Consider the following 18,247-nt stretch of genomic DNA (forward strand, 5'->3'; position numbering starts at 1 on the left):
GGGCTACAATAAATACTTGAGAGGAAAGTAATCGAGTGGCTTTCACTGCAGATGAGAGGGAAAAAGAGTGCATACATCAATGAAAAGCAGTAACATTTATTTTTGAGAGTTTTTGATTTAGAGGAAAAAAAGAAGCTGCAGGCTGAGATTGATCGTTTTGAAAAGCGCTCGGCGCTCCAATTGTGTGTTGTGTGGTTTGTAATGATTAGACTGCACATCCTTTGGGGAAAGTGTGTGTAAATGCAAAGCTTTACTTTGGTTGTCTTTTCTGTGTCAACCAACTAGTTTCTCAGGCCTCTGGACATAGACAAACATGGCAAGCTTTAGAGAATAACCTGAGGAGGCAAAAAAAGTCAACAAGAAATCAAAATTCACTTTTTTAAGCACACATTTATCTTCTTACTTTGATCGATTTATCAGTGAAAAGTTAAAAAAAATCATAAAAATGTACTAAAATCAAATCCTTTTATTGTTTTTGGTATTGACAACCACATTTACTTACAGGTGTAAGTAATCTCAAACGTCCCGTTGACACAGCAACTTACAATAGCATCTCGAATACTGTGAAGTCAAGCCTATATATTCTCTTACCAGTAACCATAGCGACTGTGACCAAAGTAATATCGAAGATGGCGAGGTCCATAAAACCAAAACGTTTTTTACTTTTGACACGATGAGAGCCAATATATGCATCTTTTATATCTGGGCAGAGGGCGTAACACTCACTCGCCATCCGGGTCACGGCACCAAATGTAACTGGTCCTACTTGCTACTCGACCCACTCCGAGTGGGATTTGAACCGACGTTTCCGGCATGGGAGGCAGGCGCGCTGACAAGGATGCTGAAGACCGCAGTTTCTAGCATCAATTGCTAGTGCGCCTCCTGAGACCAGTGAGGTTTACTCGCACAGCTCTTACTAGTTGCCCTCCATTGCACATAGAACACAAAACTGACGGGAGCAGCTTTGGTAGAGAACAGTGACTGGATTTACAACCTTCAGATGACACACAGCTCATATCTCTGTTGCTGCAAGTTACCGAAACCACACATGAAAACCCATGACACATTGTAGACACGCATTTGTGCAGCGCAGAGCATCTCTCGCACTCTTTGTGACAGACAACTAGTTCCGTTCGTTCACACAGTGCAGGTTTCTGAGAATGCAGTTGTCACTCCTGTAAATAACCGTACTGTGTGTGTGAATGTAACCGAATTAAGGACTTAAATACAGGACTGATAACCATATTCTGCTGCTGTATGAGTGTGGCCTTATTGCTTCCAAATGTGATGTCACCTATTCTACAATATGAAACAACAACGGTCATTTTACTGCACTGATTTTCACATTAAATACATCATACAACATTGTACAAAAGAAAAGAAAACTTGTTTTTATTGTTTTGATCTTCCTGGATTATCATGTTTTGAGTATTTTACAACATGTTTCTACAATAAGACCTCTTAACATTATATTCATGTTTTAATTAATTTAAAAATCAAACATTTTGTACATGCTTAGGGAGGAACATTCCCTGGTCTGATGGCATAAAGATGGAGAAAGGCACATGAGTTCTTGAGTGAACACATGGTTTTTGTTGTGCATTAGCAAATAAGTCTGTAAATAAAGGAAAGAAAATACTCAATAGATAAAATGGCTGAAACTTTGTGTCAGATTAAAGTCTATACTACTTTTGTTTTAGCACTTGGGATCAAAGTTTCAATGTGGATAATCAATTATCCAAAGCAATTCATAGCCTGAAGAAATAAGTGTTGATATGGCAATTGATAAGAAGTAAAACTCAAGACTTTTGTTTCCTCTCTCTTTGTTTATCAGCAACTCTTTAGAATTTTCCTCTTGGAATTTCCCTATAACAGCTCATCGGAATTATGCTGCAGTACGCTGGGAGTCTGAACAGTGGACTTGCAATGAACAAGTCTTTCTCCCGTGATGACGGTCTTCTGATTTAGCTGCTCGTTCAACAGTAAATGTGTCCAAAGATGATATTCCACCTTTGGACGTCTATATTAAAAGTATTTTACCCTGAAAGAGAGTATCTTGCACAGGAGTTCATCTCCTCTGTCTCAACCCCAGACTCCAGGGTTTGTCTATGGCTGCTCTTCAGCTCAGGGAGGTTATTTTTCAGGCTGGATGTTCCTCAGTGTCTGGGGTGTTTTATCCAGTTCCGAATCATCCATTTCTGCCCTGAGCAGCGCTGGACGACCAGCCGCAGGCCAAAGTTCGCATCTTTTGACATTTCAACCTCCAGACAACGTCCCGTGTCTCGACTTATGATGGGCCCATTCTAAGAAACAAATATTCAAGAACACTGTAAATATATTTAAAACGTAAATATATAAATATATCTGGCATCACACACAACCTACAAAAATTTGGGGACAGTAAGATTTTTTTTTAAAGAAAATGTACTTGATAAAATCGATGTATTAAGTGACAGTAAAAACATAATGTTACAAAATATTTCTATATCAAATAAATGCTGTTCTTTTGAACTTTCCATTCATCAAAGAATCCTGATTTTTTTTTTTTTTTTTTTTACAGTTTTCAAAAGATACTGAGCAGCACAACTGTTTTCAACATTTCTAATAAGAATTGTTTCTTGAGCAACAAATCAGCATATTAGAATGATTTCTGAAGCAGTTATTTTAGTGTCATGAATATACCATTAGTTAGTTTTTGTTAATATTGTTTTAATTAGATTTTATTTTTTATATTTTCTGTTTTCATTTTAATTTTAGTTAAAGGTTTAGCAGTTTTGTTGTGTGTTTTTGCCATTTTTGTTAGTTTTTTGTCTTTATTAAGTATTTATTATTAACTATTTATATTAACAAAATATTGCTGTTTTAATATATTTTACCAAATAAATATAGACTTGGTGAACATAAGAGACTTCTTTCAAAAACATTATAAAAATTTCACAGACCCCAAACTTTTGATCGCTAGTGTGCATTAATAAAATATACAGTATATTTTAAGAATCTAATATCAAATACTTGATGCTTTTCTTTGACAAATCAACAATCTTCATTTAGGTAAATCAAATACTTAAGTCTCAAGTGGAAAATAAAATATTAATATGAAGCGTTCAGCAAGCTTATGAATAAATTGTTTTGTATGAGTGCATTCTCTTACCTGAGTAAAATCCCAGAGCCTCTGGGAGGACCGGGTGACAGAATCACATTTTTTCAAGCTGGGAGTCCTTCCTCTTCCATCATCCACCAGGCATTTTGTGTCAGGCAGAAACGTAGTCGACCCCAGGGGTCCTAACTGCAATAAGCCCTCGGTGGTGTACCTTGCCAGCTGAAATTAAACATCAAGTTACAGTGCGTAAAAAAAAGAAAAAGATATGGTCAGAAAAAGAAAGTATGTGATGTATAAAATGAAAAGGAAGATCCTAGATTCAGTTTAAAGGGATAGTTCACCCACAAATTAGTTTCAAATGTTCTCACATTCCTGTTGTTTCAAACCTGTATGACTTTCTTTGCAGCACAAAAGAAGATTCAAAAAATGAATCAGTGTCTTTTTGTCCATAAAATCATAGTCAGTGGGGTCCAAGGATTTTTTTTACAGTTTCTTCAAAATATAATTTTTTTGTGTGTGTTCTACAGAAGAAAGAAAGTCAATGTTTGGAACAACATGAAAGTGAGAAAATTGATGTAATTTTATTTTTGAGCATAAATTGTTGTAATGCTTTAGAATACAGACTGTAAGGTTGGTCTCTTTTCATTTTTTATTTTTAAAAATACACTCAGCAGATTAATGTAAAAGTCTTCAAAAGATGAATGTTATAGAAGTGTAAGTATACTCTAAAGCAAATTTTTATTTCATACAAAATATATTATTAAAAATAATTTGAACTCTGAACTTGCTAGAAAATCAAAACCATGTCTAACCAATTTGTGTTCCAAATTTGAAGTTGATTTCACAAAAATTTAGTTAAAAGGTTTTAAAATACCATGCTTTCGAATGATACTTAATTTATGATTACTAAAATATGTGATAGGGAAAAAAGGCAATAAAAAAAGCGTACCAAATGTCCTGCTACCCATTAACAGGCTATAGAATAACTAACATTAACCTTTTTTTTTAAATCATATTTTATAGTAGATAAAGATTTATACCCTACACCTCAGCTAGTTTACAGGATGGAAAGCATTGGTCTTTCCATTGGCAACATGGACCATCAGGCTGCTGAAAGAGCTGGGATTCCACGGCCAAGCCCTGCACCAGACCATCAAAGAAACAGCATCTACAGCAAAACACTGCAGTCAGAGGCTTTGGATCAGGTGTTAAGACCCCAGTTTGGCCCCAAGATGATGGACACACACACCCTGGCCTGAACAGCCTAGGGTGGGCCTGCCTTTGCAGAGGGTGTATTGTGTTTAAAAGGCAGAAACACCTGATGATATATATATATCAGCACATAACCATAAACATCATGTGATTCATTTAAAACCTCAGGCGATTCATCCAGACATCAAGTACATCACAAGCTGAACTGTTCCTTTAAGAAAACTCCAGATATGAACAGTGCTTAGCTGTATGATTAAAACCACCATCATACTGAGGTTTACACAAACTAGCCAGAGAGATGGAAGTCTAGATAGCAACTATCTATTACGGTAAGTACACTGCACTGAATAACGCAGGTCAATAATTCAGCTGAAAGTCAATCTCTCAGACATCAGATCCCAAGGTCGGTACATCACAAAGAAGTACAAGCTGACATTCATTGAAAATCAAGCTCGCTCTATTGAGTAAAGTCAGTCTATAGAACTGAGGGTAATTGCACAGTGACCAAGGTGAAAACAGTACTAGGACAATAGAGTAAGCTCATCTTCATGCATACTGTAACCCGATTATGTACCAGAAGATGTACCAGAAGCGCTCACAGAGGACAAAGTAACAAAGGATTTTTTCATTAAAAGGATGAAACGGCACGCTGTTAGAAAATATTTGACTATCAAAACGATGAAAGGAAAAAATGATCAACGTTTATTTTTTCTCCAAGAATCTTAGAGATCAAATAATACAATCAAGCCACAGGAATTATTCATACCAGACACCATAAAACACTTCTTGTGTTCTGGCTTCTGATTCAATTTGTAATGCTACAACCAATATTAACTGTATTCATTTAAATGATGGAAAAAAAACATAAATTCACATTCACATGGCGCTTAAATGACTGTCTTTAATTTGTCGTTGAGCAAGGAGATGAAAAAACCTAGGGAAAAAATGAAGCTTAGCTATATCATGTAAAACCAGCCTTTATTGTAATTTGGTGATACAATGGGAATATACTTCAATTGCTTTATTTCCCTTAGGCCTGGATTATGGACTAAGACTGTCATTCCCTTACAAGATTTAGGGGGGAGGAAAAGAGAAGAGAGGGGGGGGGGGAGTAGAGAGAGACAGATTGTATTTTAAATTGTTCAAAGGATCATATCTCTCTGTGCATGGATGACAGTGAAAAGGTCACATCACACTGTCAAAGGTCATAGCCCGGTAGGAAAACTGTTTGATTATTCCACATCCATTTAATCGACTGAATAAAATGTCAGATGTCAAAGTCACATAAACTAATGACTTATAACCACTATTTTGCAAGGTAGGCAGTTATGAAAGGACAGGACACAGAAATTGAGATATAATCAACAGGTAATTTCAACCTAAGCGGCTCTCTGTCTCCAGGCAATGTCAAATAAGAGTGCATTGAGGTTGACAAGTTTTTCAATTACAAATCTCATTTAATTCTTGCAATTCGCATCGATATGTGCTGGTGAAAATGGTGCATTTTTTCCCCCTCTCCAAACCGCTGCATATGTCAAAATTGATATAGTAATTTATCTTTGCAAATGTGGCATATTCTTGGCTCCCTGTCCTTGCATTTGCCAGGAACAAGATTTTTGCTGTCTGTTCAGGACATAAATGTAATGTGAATGCTATGATGTAACCACATGAAGATTGAGAACAAGATTGAGGGGATTTTTTTTTTTTTTTACCATTGAAAAAAAAAAAAATCAGCCGACTACTAATACCCTAAACATGTCCCACTCATGTCTATGGTGATTAATATACCACTACTAAATGAAGACAATGAAATATCAACATATGGAAATATAAAAATTATGCAGTGACTGCAAATATCACATTTTAAAATATTGTTTTTATTAATATATAAAATGTATTAGGAACTTTAATTAAAGGGTATATATAGTATACTGTATATACTAAGCTGTAAATGTATTCCTGAAAATGTATTCCTGAAATGTATTAGTTGAAATAGATTTTTTTAACTGTCACTTTTGATCAACTTAATACTGACCTATACAAAAACAAACAAAAAACACTTACCTGTGATGACATGCCATGACATGGGTAAAGTATGGCCCTGTCATCCTCCTCTGACCCCTGGTCAAGGCAGTACCCACTGGCTTTACTGTTTCGCACCTGAAAAATGAATAAACAATCATAAACACAGACATCTAAATCCTGACGCATGAAGCATGATCACAATGTACTATTAAGTAATCCAATTAAGCCTATAGCATTTGTGCTGCTCTGAAGGTTGAATATAATTGCACATACACATGTTTTGTCAAATCTATTTGGGAGATGACAACATTGACCATCCATAAAACCTAATACTGGGCTGAGGATGAGATATGTGGAATCTGTGATCTAGCGGGGATATTTTCAGAGACAAACTATTCCAATACAGCTATAGATTTTCCGCCCCTGCAGTTCCAGAGATCAATGTAGAAATGCAGGTCTCATTTTTTCTCCAACAAATTGAAAACGCTGTTAGATTTCTCGTCTATTGAGATTTAGGCCTGTTGAATTCTAATACACACATGTTGGGTTTCCATGTTTTATTGAGACTTTTCATAAACATAATGATGTAACCCTAAACACAACCCTCACAGAAAACTTTCTGCAGTTTTAAAAAAACACTCTTCTTTATGATTTATAAATGGTTTTCCTCATGGAGACCAAAAAATGTCCCCACAAGGTCAAAGTTTTCCATTACTACCGTCCTTGTGGGGATATTTGGGTACAGCTGACCCCCCAACACACACACTCCTCCCTTTCCTCCCTCCCTCAACCCACACACACTCTAAAGTTAATAAGGGCCTCATTAAATCTCATTATGAGGAAATTGGAGCTAATCCCAATGCTTGCTACACTGTTGCTATGGAAACCAATTACCTTTAAATTTCTGTTGTATTTCTGCAGTTTTTACCATTCAGTCCAAAAATGTAACTTGCAGTGCTTAAATAATATAATCATATGGAAATGGTGATATACTATAGGATAAAATGAAAGGTTTAGTCAAATAAATAATATCAACTTGTATCTATTATGGTCCTTTCTTCACGTTATTAAAACCTGCCAAAAACAAAGTGTAACAGAGTGATGGATTCTTCACAGGAGTACAGAGGCATTAAACTAACAGTGTATGAAAGCACATGCATTTCTATGAAAGGATTGGTTGTGTTGAAAGTTGCATAAAGGGGTTGGTTTGTCTTTATTACCTCTCCATAAGTGATGGTGTTATTGTAAATTCTCATCTCGGGATAGACATGCTCGAGGTACCAGCGAAAGCTCCTGCAGTTCATTTTCGTCCTCAGTGCTACGCGCTCGGACACGTCTCCAAAATCCACTCCTGGGTTCTAGAGCAAAAGAAAGTTAAGTTTTATATATAGTTAATTATATTAATATATATATATATATATATATATATATATATATATAATGCTGGAGAAAGTTAAATCAACTACCCCAAGTGAAATGTTGTAGGATTTATTGTCACACTAATAATAAATGGTGTTATGAATTTAGCCCGCTAATTAAAGAACTGTTCATTTATTAATTTAATGGGATTACATTTTCTGCAACCTGCTGTTAACTTCACAGACTGTTCAAGCTTTTTATGGACTGGTTATGTAGCTTAGGACAGTCGGTTCTGGTAGTTCTTATTCATCATTTTGAATTTCATATTCACCGTGTTCCATCATCAGACCATCGCACATAAACAAAAGAGCTCTAATCCGTATGAAAATTGTCAGGGAGAACAGGAGGAGTGCGTGTTTGCGTTTATGTCAGTCATGGGAGACTGCAATTGTTCATTCATTAGGAGCCGCTAACATGCTAATCATCTGTTTAATTACCAGCGCTAGCGAGTGGGCTCAAGTAAGCATGGAGAAGTGCTCAGTGGACTGAAGCAAAGAACTTCTAATGGTATTCAAAAACACGCTCAGAATCTAAAACTCAATATCTGATTCTCAGTGGAAGTACTAATAGGAGTAGGGTTGCCAACCATCCTGTATAATGCAAAAATTGTTCTGTTGTTCAGGAAACACAACTATGTTCAATGCATACCGAATGCAGTTTGTCCCGTATTTGAGAGGCTTGCACCAAACAGTTGAGAAGCCTTCAGTATTCATCCATATTTTTATCTGGTTTTGATGCCAAGTTAATTAAAGTGTATAAAATGCAAAGCCCTTACAATGTGAGGCTTGAAATATTTACATACAGCCACAACTCTCTAGTGTTATAATGTGTCTATGTAGAAGCTAAATTGATATGTGTGTAATGATGGGTAACAATTTATTATGACATTCAATTTAATTTATGTTTACAACAGAAGCAATGACGTCATATGTCAGTAAGCAAAAATGAAAGTGACTGTATTTCAAACGCATTTTAGCAGTTAATTCAGTCAAGCAATAACATTTTTATACACATACATAGCTGGAATCATACTATGACTACAGCAGTTGTGACCTGGCAGGGCTACAGCACTACAGTTGCGAAAAGAAAAGAAAAGAAAAGAAAAGAAAAGAAAAAATAAAATAAAATAAAATAAAATAAAATAAAATAAAATAAAATAAAATAAAATAAAATGCATCCATAATTCATCCAATTAAATGCATATTTTATGAATTTAATGCTGGAAAATAAAATAAAATAAAATAATTTAATGCTGGAAAATAAAATAAAAATCACTATCATTGAGCACTGAAGACCATTTACAAGCTTAGTGAGGGCACTTTTGTAATAGACAGGAATGCACCATGTGGAATTGAACACTACTGCATTATGAATAACTATTAATAATGTATACTTGGCTATTATGAACTTGCTTTCCATTTTAAAATTGTCTGGTATAACTGTTAAGAGGTGAAGTATCTCATTACATTTATTGACCAAGACCAATCCTGAAACACTTAAATGCAATTAAACCTTTTAATAACTTAAGTGCTGGCTCTGGATGAATTATCTTTTCAATACAGTTTTTCATATCAGGAAGAAAAATGGCCTGTGTTTACAAATCATAATTAATTCAATTAAATGCATATTTTATGAATTTAATGCTGGAAATTGCAAAGTACAAGAGTGCCCTTAATAAAAAACTTAAATTGACATACAGCTTATGTATTTGCAGCATGAAACCTGTAGCATTTGTAACTGTGCGTTAAGGACGACATTAAAACTGACTCTGACAAGCAGCCAAACTTAATCTACAATCTTGTTATGTGCCTTGCGCAGAAGACACGCAAGTAAATTAATCAGGACAAAATTAATCACAGCAATCATTTTCCATTAACCATTGGCTGCCTAGACTCAAACAAATTAGGTTGGGTGAGGGTGATTACTAAACCGTTCACTCACATTCATGGGGATATTCCAGGCCATGTAGACGTGGGACTTAAACTCATCCATCCAGACCTCTGCTGCCCGCAACGCGTTTCTCTTGGCATAGTAGTCGATGTCATTGTTGTACGGTTTCTTTGTACGTTCAATGTGCGCCACTCTGGCACATGGAAGAACCTCCATACTGCCGCCACACTGCCACACCTGCGACAGAGAGAGTAAAACAAATTTAAAACTATTTTTCTTTTTCTTAATATTGTGTGAACAAAAGTTTCAAGCATGTGCAAAACTGATGCTAAGATGCCTATCATTGATTCATAAAGGTAGTTACACAGGCACTCAAAAGTGTGGAATAATTAAGAATGATTAAATGTTTTTGAAAGAAGACTTTTGAAAGAAGGCTGCTTTTATTTGATGAAAATAATGTGAAATATTATTACAATTTGAAATAACTTACTTGTATTTGAATATATTTTAAAATATCATTTATTTTTGCCATGGCATGCTGAATTTTCAGCAGCCAGTCTTCAGTTTTACATGATTCTTCAGAACATGCGAACATGCTAATTTGGAGCTCAAGAAACATTTCTTATTATTATCAATGTTGACAAAAATTGTGCTGCCTTATATTTGTGTGGAAACATAAACATGTAAGAAAAAAAAGCGAATATAATAATTTTCAGTAATCATAGTTTCAACAAAAATATTAAGCAGCAAAAACTGTTTTCAACATTGATAATAATAATAACCAATAATAATAATACTGATTGATAATAACTGAGCACTAAATCGACATATTAGAATGATTTTTGAAGCATCATGTGACACTGAAAACTGGAGTAATGATGCTAAAAATACAGCTTTGGCGTCATAGGAATAAATCACACTGTAAAATACACTCACCTAAAGGATTATTAGGAACACCTGTTCAATTTCTCATTAATGCAATTATCTAATCAACCAATCACATGGCAGTTGCTTCAATGCATTTAGGGGTGTGGTCCTGGTCAAGACAATCTCCTGAACTCCAAACTGAATGTCAGAATGGGAAAGAAAGGTGATTTAAGCAATTTTGAGTGTGGCATGGTTGTTGGTGCCAGACGGGCCGGTCTGAGTATTTCACAATCTGCTCAGTTACTGGGATTTTCACGCACAACCATTTCTAGAGTTTACAAAGAATGGTGTGAAAAGGGAAAAACATCCAGTATGCGGCAGTCCTGTGGGCGAAAATGCCTTGTTGATGCTAGAGGTCAGAGGAGAATGGGCCGACTGATTCAAGCTGATAGAAGAGCAACTTTGACTGAAATAACCACTCGTTACAACCGAGGTATGCAGCAAAGCATTTGTGAAGCCACAACACGCACAACCTTGAGGCGGATGGGCTACAACAGCAGAAGACCCCACCGGGTACCACTCATCTCCACTACAAATAGGAAAAAGAGGCTACAATTTGCACAAGCTCACCAAAATTGGACAGTTGAAGACTGGAAAAATGTTGCCTGGTCTGATGAGTCTCGATTTCTGTTGAGACATTCAGATGGTAGAGTCAGAATTTGGCGTAAACAGAATGAGAACATGGATCCATCATGCCTTGTTACCACTGTGCAGGCTGGTGGTGGTGGTGTAATGGTGTGGGGGATGTTTTCTTGGCACACTTTAGGCCCCTTAGTGCCAATTGGGTATCGTTTAAATGCCACGGCCTACCTGAGCATTGTTTCTGACCATGTCCATCCCTTTATGACCACCATGTACCCATCCTCTGATGGCTACTTCCAGCAGGATAATGCACCATGTCACAAAGCTTGAATCATTTCAAATTGGTTTCTTGAACATGACAATGAGTTCACTGTACTAAAATGGCCCCCACAGTCACCAGATCTCAACCCAATAGAGCATCTTTGGGATGTGGTGGAACGGGAGCTTCGTGCCCTGGATGTGCATCCCACAAATCTCCATCAACTGCAAGATGCTATCCTATCCTATTTCTAAAGAATGCTTTCAACACCTTGTTGAATCAATGCCACGTAGAATTAAGGCAGTTCTGAAGGTGAAAGTGGGTCAAAAACAGTATTAGTATGGTGTTCCTAATAATCCTTTAGGTGAGTGTATATTCACATAGAAAAACAAGTTATTTTAAATGGTTTCATTTTATTTCACAATATACCTGTTTTGACTTTCTGAGAATTCCAGTCCAGATTGTGACAGTGAGCATATAACCATAACAAATGATGTGCAATTTACAGCAAGTGAAAAAAGTCAAATGTTTTGCCATCTAAACATTCTTGTCCAAACATCATATTGTGCTCAAAATGATCTGCTTTTTATTTGAGACGCCTACTTGCACAATGAGGTTTGCCCCCTTCATAATAGAAAGTGTGTGAGCTTGCTTGATACAGCAATTAAGTGTTAAGGGCCATTAGTTTGTGCTGAGATGAGAGAAACAGGGGATGATAAATGAATGTGTGGAAGAACGAGTGCAAATATGTTCTTCCCCTGAGACCCACCAGTCACACTAATATGCTGACTCTGTCTGCCTCCACATCATAGAAATATATTAAAAAACAGGCAGTAAATGCACACTCTAAAAAGTAATACACAGGACCTGTTACCACAACTTATACAAATGCATGGTTCTAATTTACTGATTTAATGAAACCTTTTAAGTTGCAAACAGTTTTTAAGTTCTGTTGATATATTGTTGATCATTACATTAACTTAATATTGTGCACTTAAACACTAATTTAGTTGTAGTAATTAATTAAGTTGCAGTAACTTCAAGACCCCCTGTGGTGAAAATCCAGCTTTTAATGTTGTTTATATGTCTATGTGGTGTTTTTAGATCTCTGAGCTAGTGTGAGTGAGTGGAGGCGGGGCTAATTTGCATATTCATAGAAATGTGTATACTAAATCAGGCAAGGGTGTAGAGTTACATCCAAGCTATTTTAAGGCATGCAGATTTTCTTCAAGTAAAAAATGTTTAAATATGTAATTTTGGTGATCAAAGATGAGTTTTAAGTGATAAAATTATTGACTGCAGGGGGACTTTAATGAAATTTGCCTTGATAACTTTGGAAATTGGGCCATTATAAACCAGAGCCAGCCTGCTTCTTCAGTGAAGACAGGGGCACAAGAAAGTTCAAGGAAACGTTGCTGAAACTGCTTTTCTGTTCATAGATACAGAAGGTCTGCTGACCTGAGAGGCCGGCTTCTTACAAACGAACATATGTCGATTAATAATTGGCTATTAACATTACAGTACTGGGTATGGCATCCTTGCACTTTAAAACAGAAATATGTTAAACAACAATAGCAGCTCTACTAGACTTGAAAAGACCACACATTCTACACTTTTTAGCACTTGGTCAAAGGTTTTTGCACCAAAAACAGTGAAAGTTTAAAATAAAAATGTTCTACCCTCATTATGGCCATCAGAATCAATCATGATGTTTTTCCTGAAAAGTCTATGAGTTCTATATGTAAATGACCTCTGTTATGATATATGCTACTGTTCAAAAGTTTAGGGTCAGTAAGAAGAAATTAATACTTTTTTCCAGTAAGGATACATTAAATGTAGCAAAAGTGATAGTAAAGATATGCACTGACTATTACAAAGCATTCAAATAAGTGCAAATCTTTTGAACGTTCTAATCATCAAAGAATCCTGAAAAAAGTAATATAATAATAATAATAATAATAATAATAACAATAAAAAAAAATCTTGAGGACCAAATTCATCATATTAGAATGATTTCTGGAGTGATGGCACTTTAAATTATTTAAGGAATAAACTACATTTTTAAATTTATTAAAATAATAATTTTAAATTGTAATAATATTTTACAATACTACAGTTTTTACAGTATTTTTGATCAAATAAATGCAGTCGTGAGCATAAGAGACTTCTTTCAAAATCATTAAAAAACCTTACCACCCCCAAACTTTTGAACGGTAGTTTACAAGCCCACTTCCTTCTTTTAAGAGTCCTCTAAATGGACAAACATCTATAATATAAATGAAATATCTGTAGAACTAGAACTAATTGAAGAGAAAATTAATTAAATCAATATGTTTGATTAAAAGAAGCTAGACAAATAAAGGGAGAACAACATACTGTACATGCACAAATACACAGAAATAATGAAAAACAAGGAACACCTATAACTAGTCAAGTGAGAAAATTGGAAACTGTGGTGGAAAAAACCCCAAAGTAAAAACAAAACCAAATTAGGCGTAAATCAGTTAAATAATATAATGCAAAAATGTTTTTTCTGAAAAATGTTGTTTTGAACTGTATTTGCATCTTTGGTGACTTTACGATTGAGAAATACTATAGTAGAGGTGCACTACATCTCTTCTGCACTCCTTCGCTTTGAGAGCTTGCGGTCCTCTGTCTTCCACTAACCGTGACATTAATGGAACTAGCTATGCATTCACTGACTTTCATTAGCAGTGGAAATACTTTCAACTTCAGCACCACTGATCCATAGTGCAACCTTGGTGTACAAAATCAATCTCAGTAGTAGAATCCTGTTATGTTCTTACTGCCAGACGACACATGCTGTAGGTCTAACTTTTTCCTGCTCTCTCTCTACAATGAATACTCCATTGTATGCTTTGTTCAAGCTCAATAAAAGCCTACTTTCAGTCACGGAACAGACAAAAGACAACAAATTAACTTGTTAGCCCTCACTGTTTGGATTGGAGTTGTGTAAAGAGACTGCCCATTCTCTGAGAAGGAAGTCAAAGGACCTACATTACAATTCTAAGATAAAAACCATCAAAATAGGAGTTAGCATTAAGGTTATCTATATGCTAATGCACTTCTAAATGTTGACAAAATTCAATTTTAATTTTCATTGAACCAAAAAATAAATAAATTAATAACTTGTTTGGAGAGGCATATTAATTTTTGTCAAATAAGATGCTCTTAGAATGAGAATGTTGCATTCCCTTTAAATAAAGACTACCTGCTTCTGAATCAGAGCATCAAATCATGGTTTGCCTGTTGTCTTTACTGCTTTCGTCTGTTGTCAAGAAAGGCTCAAGCTCCAACTACAATAGGAATTACATTAATACATTAAAGAGGCCACATTATGCCCCTTTACAAAGTCTTGATTTTGTTTTTAGGGTTTACTAGAATAGATTTTCATGCTTGAATGTTCAAAAAACATTATAATATATATATATATTTTTTTTACATATTTTACATTATTGCAGCACCTCTCTTTCCAGTCTGTCGGAAACGCTCTAGGGTGCGTTTCCCGTACAACGACGTAACTCTGCTTAACTACCATAGTACCGACGATGCATTGTTGAAGAAATTAACTAGCTAGTCACGACTGTTTCCCGAAACTGTATTGTCGCAAATTGGTCATTCAACTACGTTGGTTAATGATGTCACGCATGTGGTTGAGTAATAACTTCTTTTAATGAATCTGTTTGAGACTGAATTAATGCTAGATGTTATGCGATAAATTAAGGACATGGCATCTGAGGACTATTTCTCATTTTTCTCAGTTATTTTGCTTTATTTCCAGATTCAATCATAGGCTCATTCTTACATACTAGAGCACGTACGGACATGCGCACTCTTCAAAAACGACGCTTTAAATCTCTTGACAAACTAAAAGACGTAAATGACATTTGTATGTTTTCTAAATAAAAGATATAGATTGTACTGAATGTCAGCTTGCTTATTTGGCTCAAGATAAGGATTTATTGAGTCCACATGGCATGCAAACAAGAAACTATGCTTCTAACCACAGCTCGAGATCTGTTGTTCCAACCGCAGAACTTTGTGATGCTGTTTGCGAATGTTCGTAAGAACTATGGTTTCGGGAAACACCGACTCGTTGAACTATGTTGATAATGACGGAACTTGCGATCATAGTTGGCTAACGATGCTTTTGGGAAATGCACCCCTGATTAGTTCCAGTCTCTATGAAGCCTCTTCTTCCGAAAAGCACAATGTGCTCTGATTGGTCGCCTGGATGAGTGTGTTGTGATTGGTCAACTGCTTCTAGCATGTTTGGGAAATGTCACGCCCCTTACCATAACCACGAGTTTCAACCAAGCGGCAACATTCTAATCTGAAAAATGAAGCCTACCCGGAAGTTCGAAAAACTGCAATACATCGAAAATCCACTAGGGGCAGGTCCCAAAAGGGAGCAAATGTCCATAGACCCCCATGTTAAAATGTCCGTTTTCACAGCATAAATTCATGTTTTTACAGATTGGTCCCATGGACTTTTATTGTATTTTTCGATAGGTTCCGACTGCCTGACAACTGTGAGGGGGGTGAATTTTTTTCTTACTCGTTAGTTTAGATCGTATTTAGATATAAAATGTATGACAAATAAGGGCGTGGTTAACTTTGATTGACTTTACAACTTTGATTGACAGCTTGATTGACAGCTGATAACGAGCATAGGCTGCGCCGAGTGGAATTCCTGAAATTTGACGTTTCGGCCATGATCTGACACAACACATCATACCACCTCAAGATGGCGCCGCCCATACCCCCCATATTTTTTACAATCTATGGTTTCAACACACTAACGCAACTCAACCAGGCCTCGTCCCTTTTTCTGCATATACCTTGGCCAGGATTTATTTAAATGAAATATTGTGATGTGTTCATTCCCGGAAGAAAACTCAGTTCAGAAACAGTGCTTACTGATATAGAGAATAACTCCCTTTGGAGTTGTCTTTGTAACTTTGCAGACCTTTTTTCATGCTCAAACAGCAACATTACACACTAAAGAAAGTTGAAATTTTAAAAAGGCATATTTAAAGAAAATGCACAGATGCATATGCCACACGTTTTGTTAGCAAGGCATTGTTTATCAAAGATTTAATATTCAGCTCTGCATAAGTAAGTGTTTAAACAGAGTCGATGCAATGCATTTCAGTGGTTTCTTTCATATCCAGCTATAACCTCTGTTTTTTATGCTTGCTTCTGAATGACAGGGTATCACTGAATAAATAATAGCATTTATGTAAGATGTCCTCAATAAAAATGGTCTCTTTTACTGTTTAGATTTGACCTTCTTTTCTTACGAGCGGGAGTGATTTGGTATGATTGAAGGGACAGTAGGTCAGTGGCATGCAGGTCACGTTCCTGCACGTCTTCCTGCAGAGCTCCTTAGTAAAACAAATCAGACTCTCTTTGGACTCAGGAGCCATGTTGATGAAATGATGATTGTTGAACAGCACTGACAGAAACACATTTACCTCATGCCGAGAGGGAGGGATTGTCATTACTGAGTTCCACTTTTTTTTCTTTCTTTTTTTTTCCAGCCGTAATTAAGCGGTCTGGAGAAGAGGCATCAAGGTCAAAAAACACATGCAGAACAAGATGGTGGCAGTACAACAGTAAGGAGCTAAAGCCAGGAAGAAAATATAATAAGTATGAAAAGAAAAAGTAAAAGAAAATCAATTATTAAAGTAACAAAAAATACAAAATAAAATCAACACAAAATAAAAATTGCTGTAAATATTGCACGTAATTTTAACCACCAAGCTCAGTGTTATGACAATATATGTTACATTAGTGTTCAAAAGTTTAGGGTTGGTAAGATTTCTTTTAATGTTTTGGAAAGAAGTCTTTTATGCTCACCAAGGCTGGATTTATTTGATTAAAATACAGTAAAAACAGTAATATTTTGAAATAGTATTAGAAGTTAAAATAACTGTTGTAATATATTGTAAAATGTCATTTATTCCTGTATTGGCAAAGCAGAATTTTCAGCATCATTACTCCATGATCCTTCAGAAATCATTCTAATATGCTGATTTGGCTGTCAAGAAACATTTCTTCTTATTATTATCAGAGTTGAAAACTTCTTTGTTAAACAGAAAGTTCAAAAGAACAGCAATTTATTTAACATAGCATTTTTGTAACAATATAAATGTCTTTACTGTCACTTTTAATCAATTGAATGCATCCTTGCTGGATAAAAGTATTAAAAAGTATGACCCCCAAACTTTTGAATTGAGTGTGTTTGAAAGCTGTATTTGAGGGGAAAGCACTAAACAGGGAGAATGTTTGCTGTATTTCTTGTTTACAAACCATCTGCAATCCAGTTTAATCAGGCATTTCCAAAAACCTACAGCTATCAGAACCAACCCCTGAAGATTGGCAATTGTGGTGAGCAAAATGCGTTCAGCCCAGATTTTGTGGGTGCGTTTGCAGTTACATGATTTGCATAATTCCTTTAGTGAACTGTGTGCTAAAACAATTCAAAAAGCACAAGCAAAATAATGGTGCTATCAGCTGGTGCAATTCATTAACTCCTCCCTCTAACTCTTAATCAACCACGTCTGGACAGAGTTTGAGTGATGTATTTTCAGTTGTTTTAAAAAAACGTTACATCATCTTATCCTCTGAGACACATCCCAACCCTTTGAGAAAATTCCGCTCCTCCTCTCTCGCTCCCCGAGCATTATATTCTCTGTCTCACTCTCTTTCCCATTCTTCCTATGACAGGGAACAGACAAAGCTTTGCCATATATTATTTTAATCACGTTAATTATATCAGACGGTTTTATGTGATGTACGGTTCAGAT

General features: G+C 35.8%; 1 protein-coding gene across 1 annotated transcript in view; it reads right to left on the bottom strand.

Moving 5' to 3' along the window:
* Nucleotides 1-450: 450 nt before the first annotated feature.
* The window catches only part of galnt9 (polypeptide N-acetylgalactosaminyltransferase 9), a 97,638-nt gene continuing 79,841 nt past the window's right edge, over nt 451-18,247 (bottom strand). Inside the window, exons 7-11 of the mRNA XM_084113457.1 lie at nt 9,698-9,883; nt 7,558-7,695; nt 6,377-6,472; nt 3,152-3,319; nt 451-2,303 (exon numbers count right to left, since the gene is read on the bottom strand). Of these exons, the coding sequence (XP_083969583.1) occupies nt 2,157-2,303; nt 3,152-3,319; nt 6,377-6,472; nt 7,558-7,695; nt 9,698-9,883 (735 nt within the window). The 3' untranslated portion in view covers nt 451-2,156. The remainder of the gene's footprint in view (nt 2,304-3,151; nt 3,320-6,376; nt 6,473-7,557; nt 7,696-9,697; nt 9,884-18,247) is intronic.

The sequence above is a fragment of the Abramis brama genome (assembly GCF_963993115.1).
Source record: "Abramis brama genome assembly, chromosome: 5".
Taxonomy (NCBI): Eukaryota; Metazoa; Chordata; class Actinopteri; order Cypriniformes; family Leuciscidae; genus Abramis; species Abramis brama.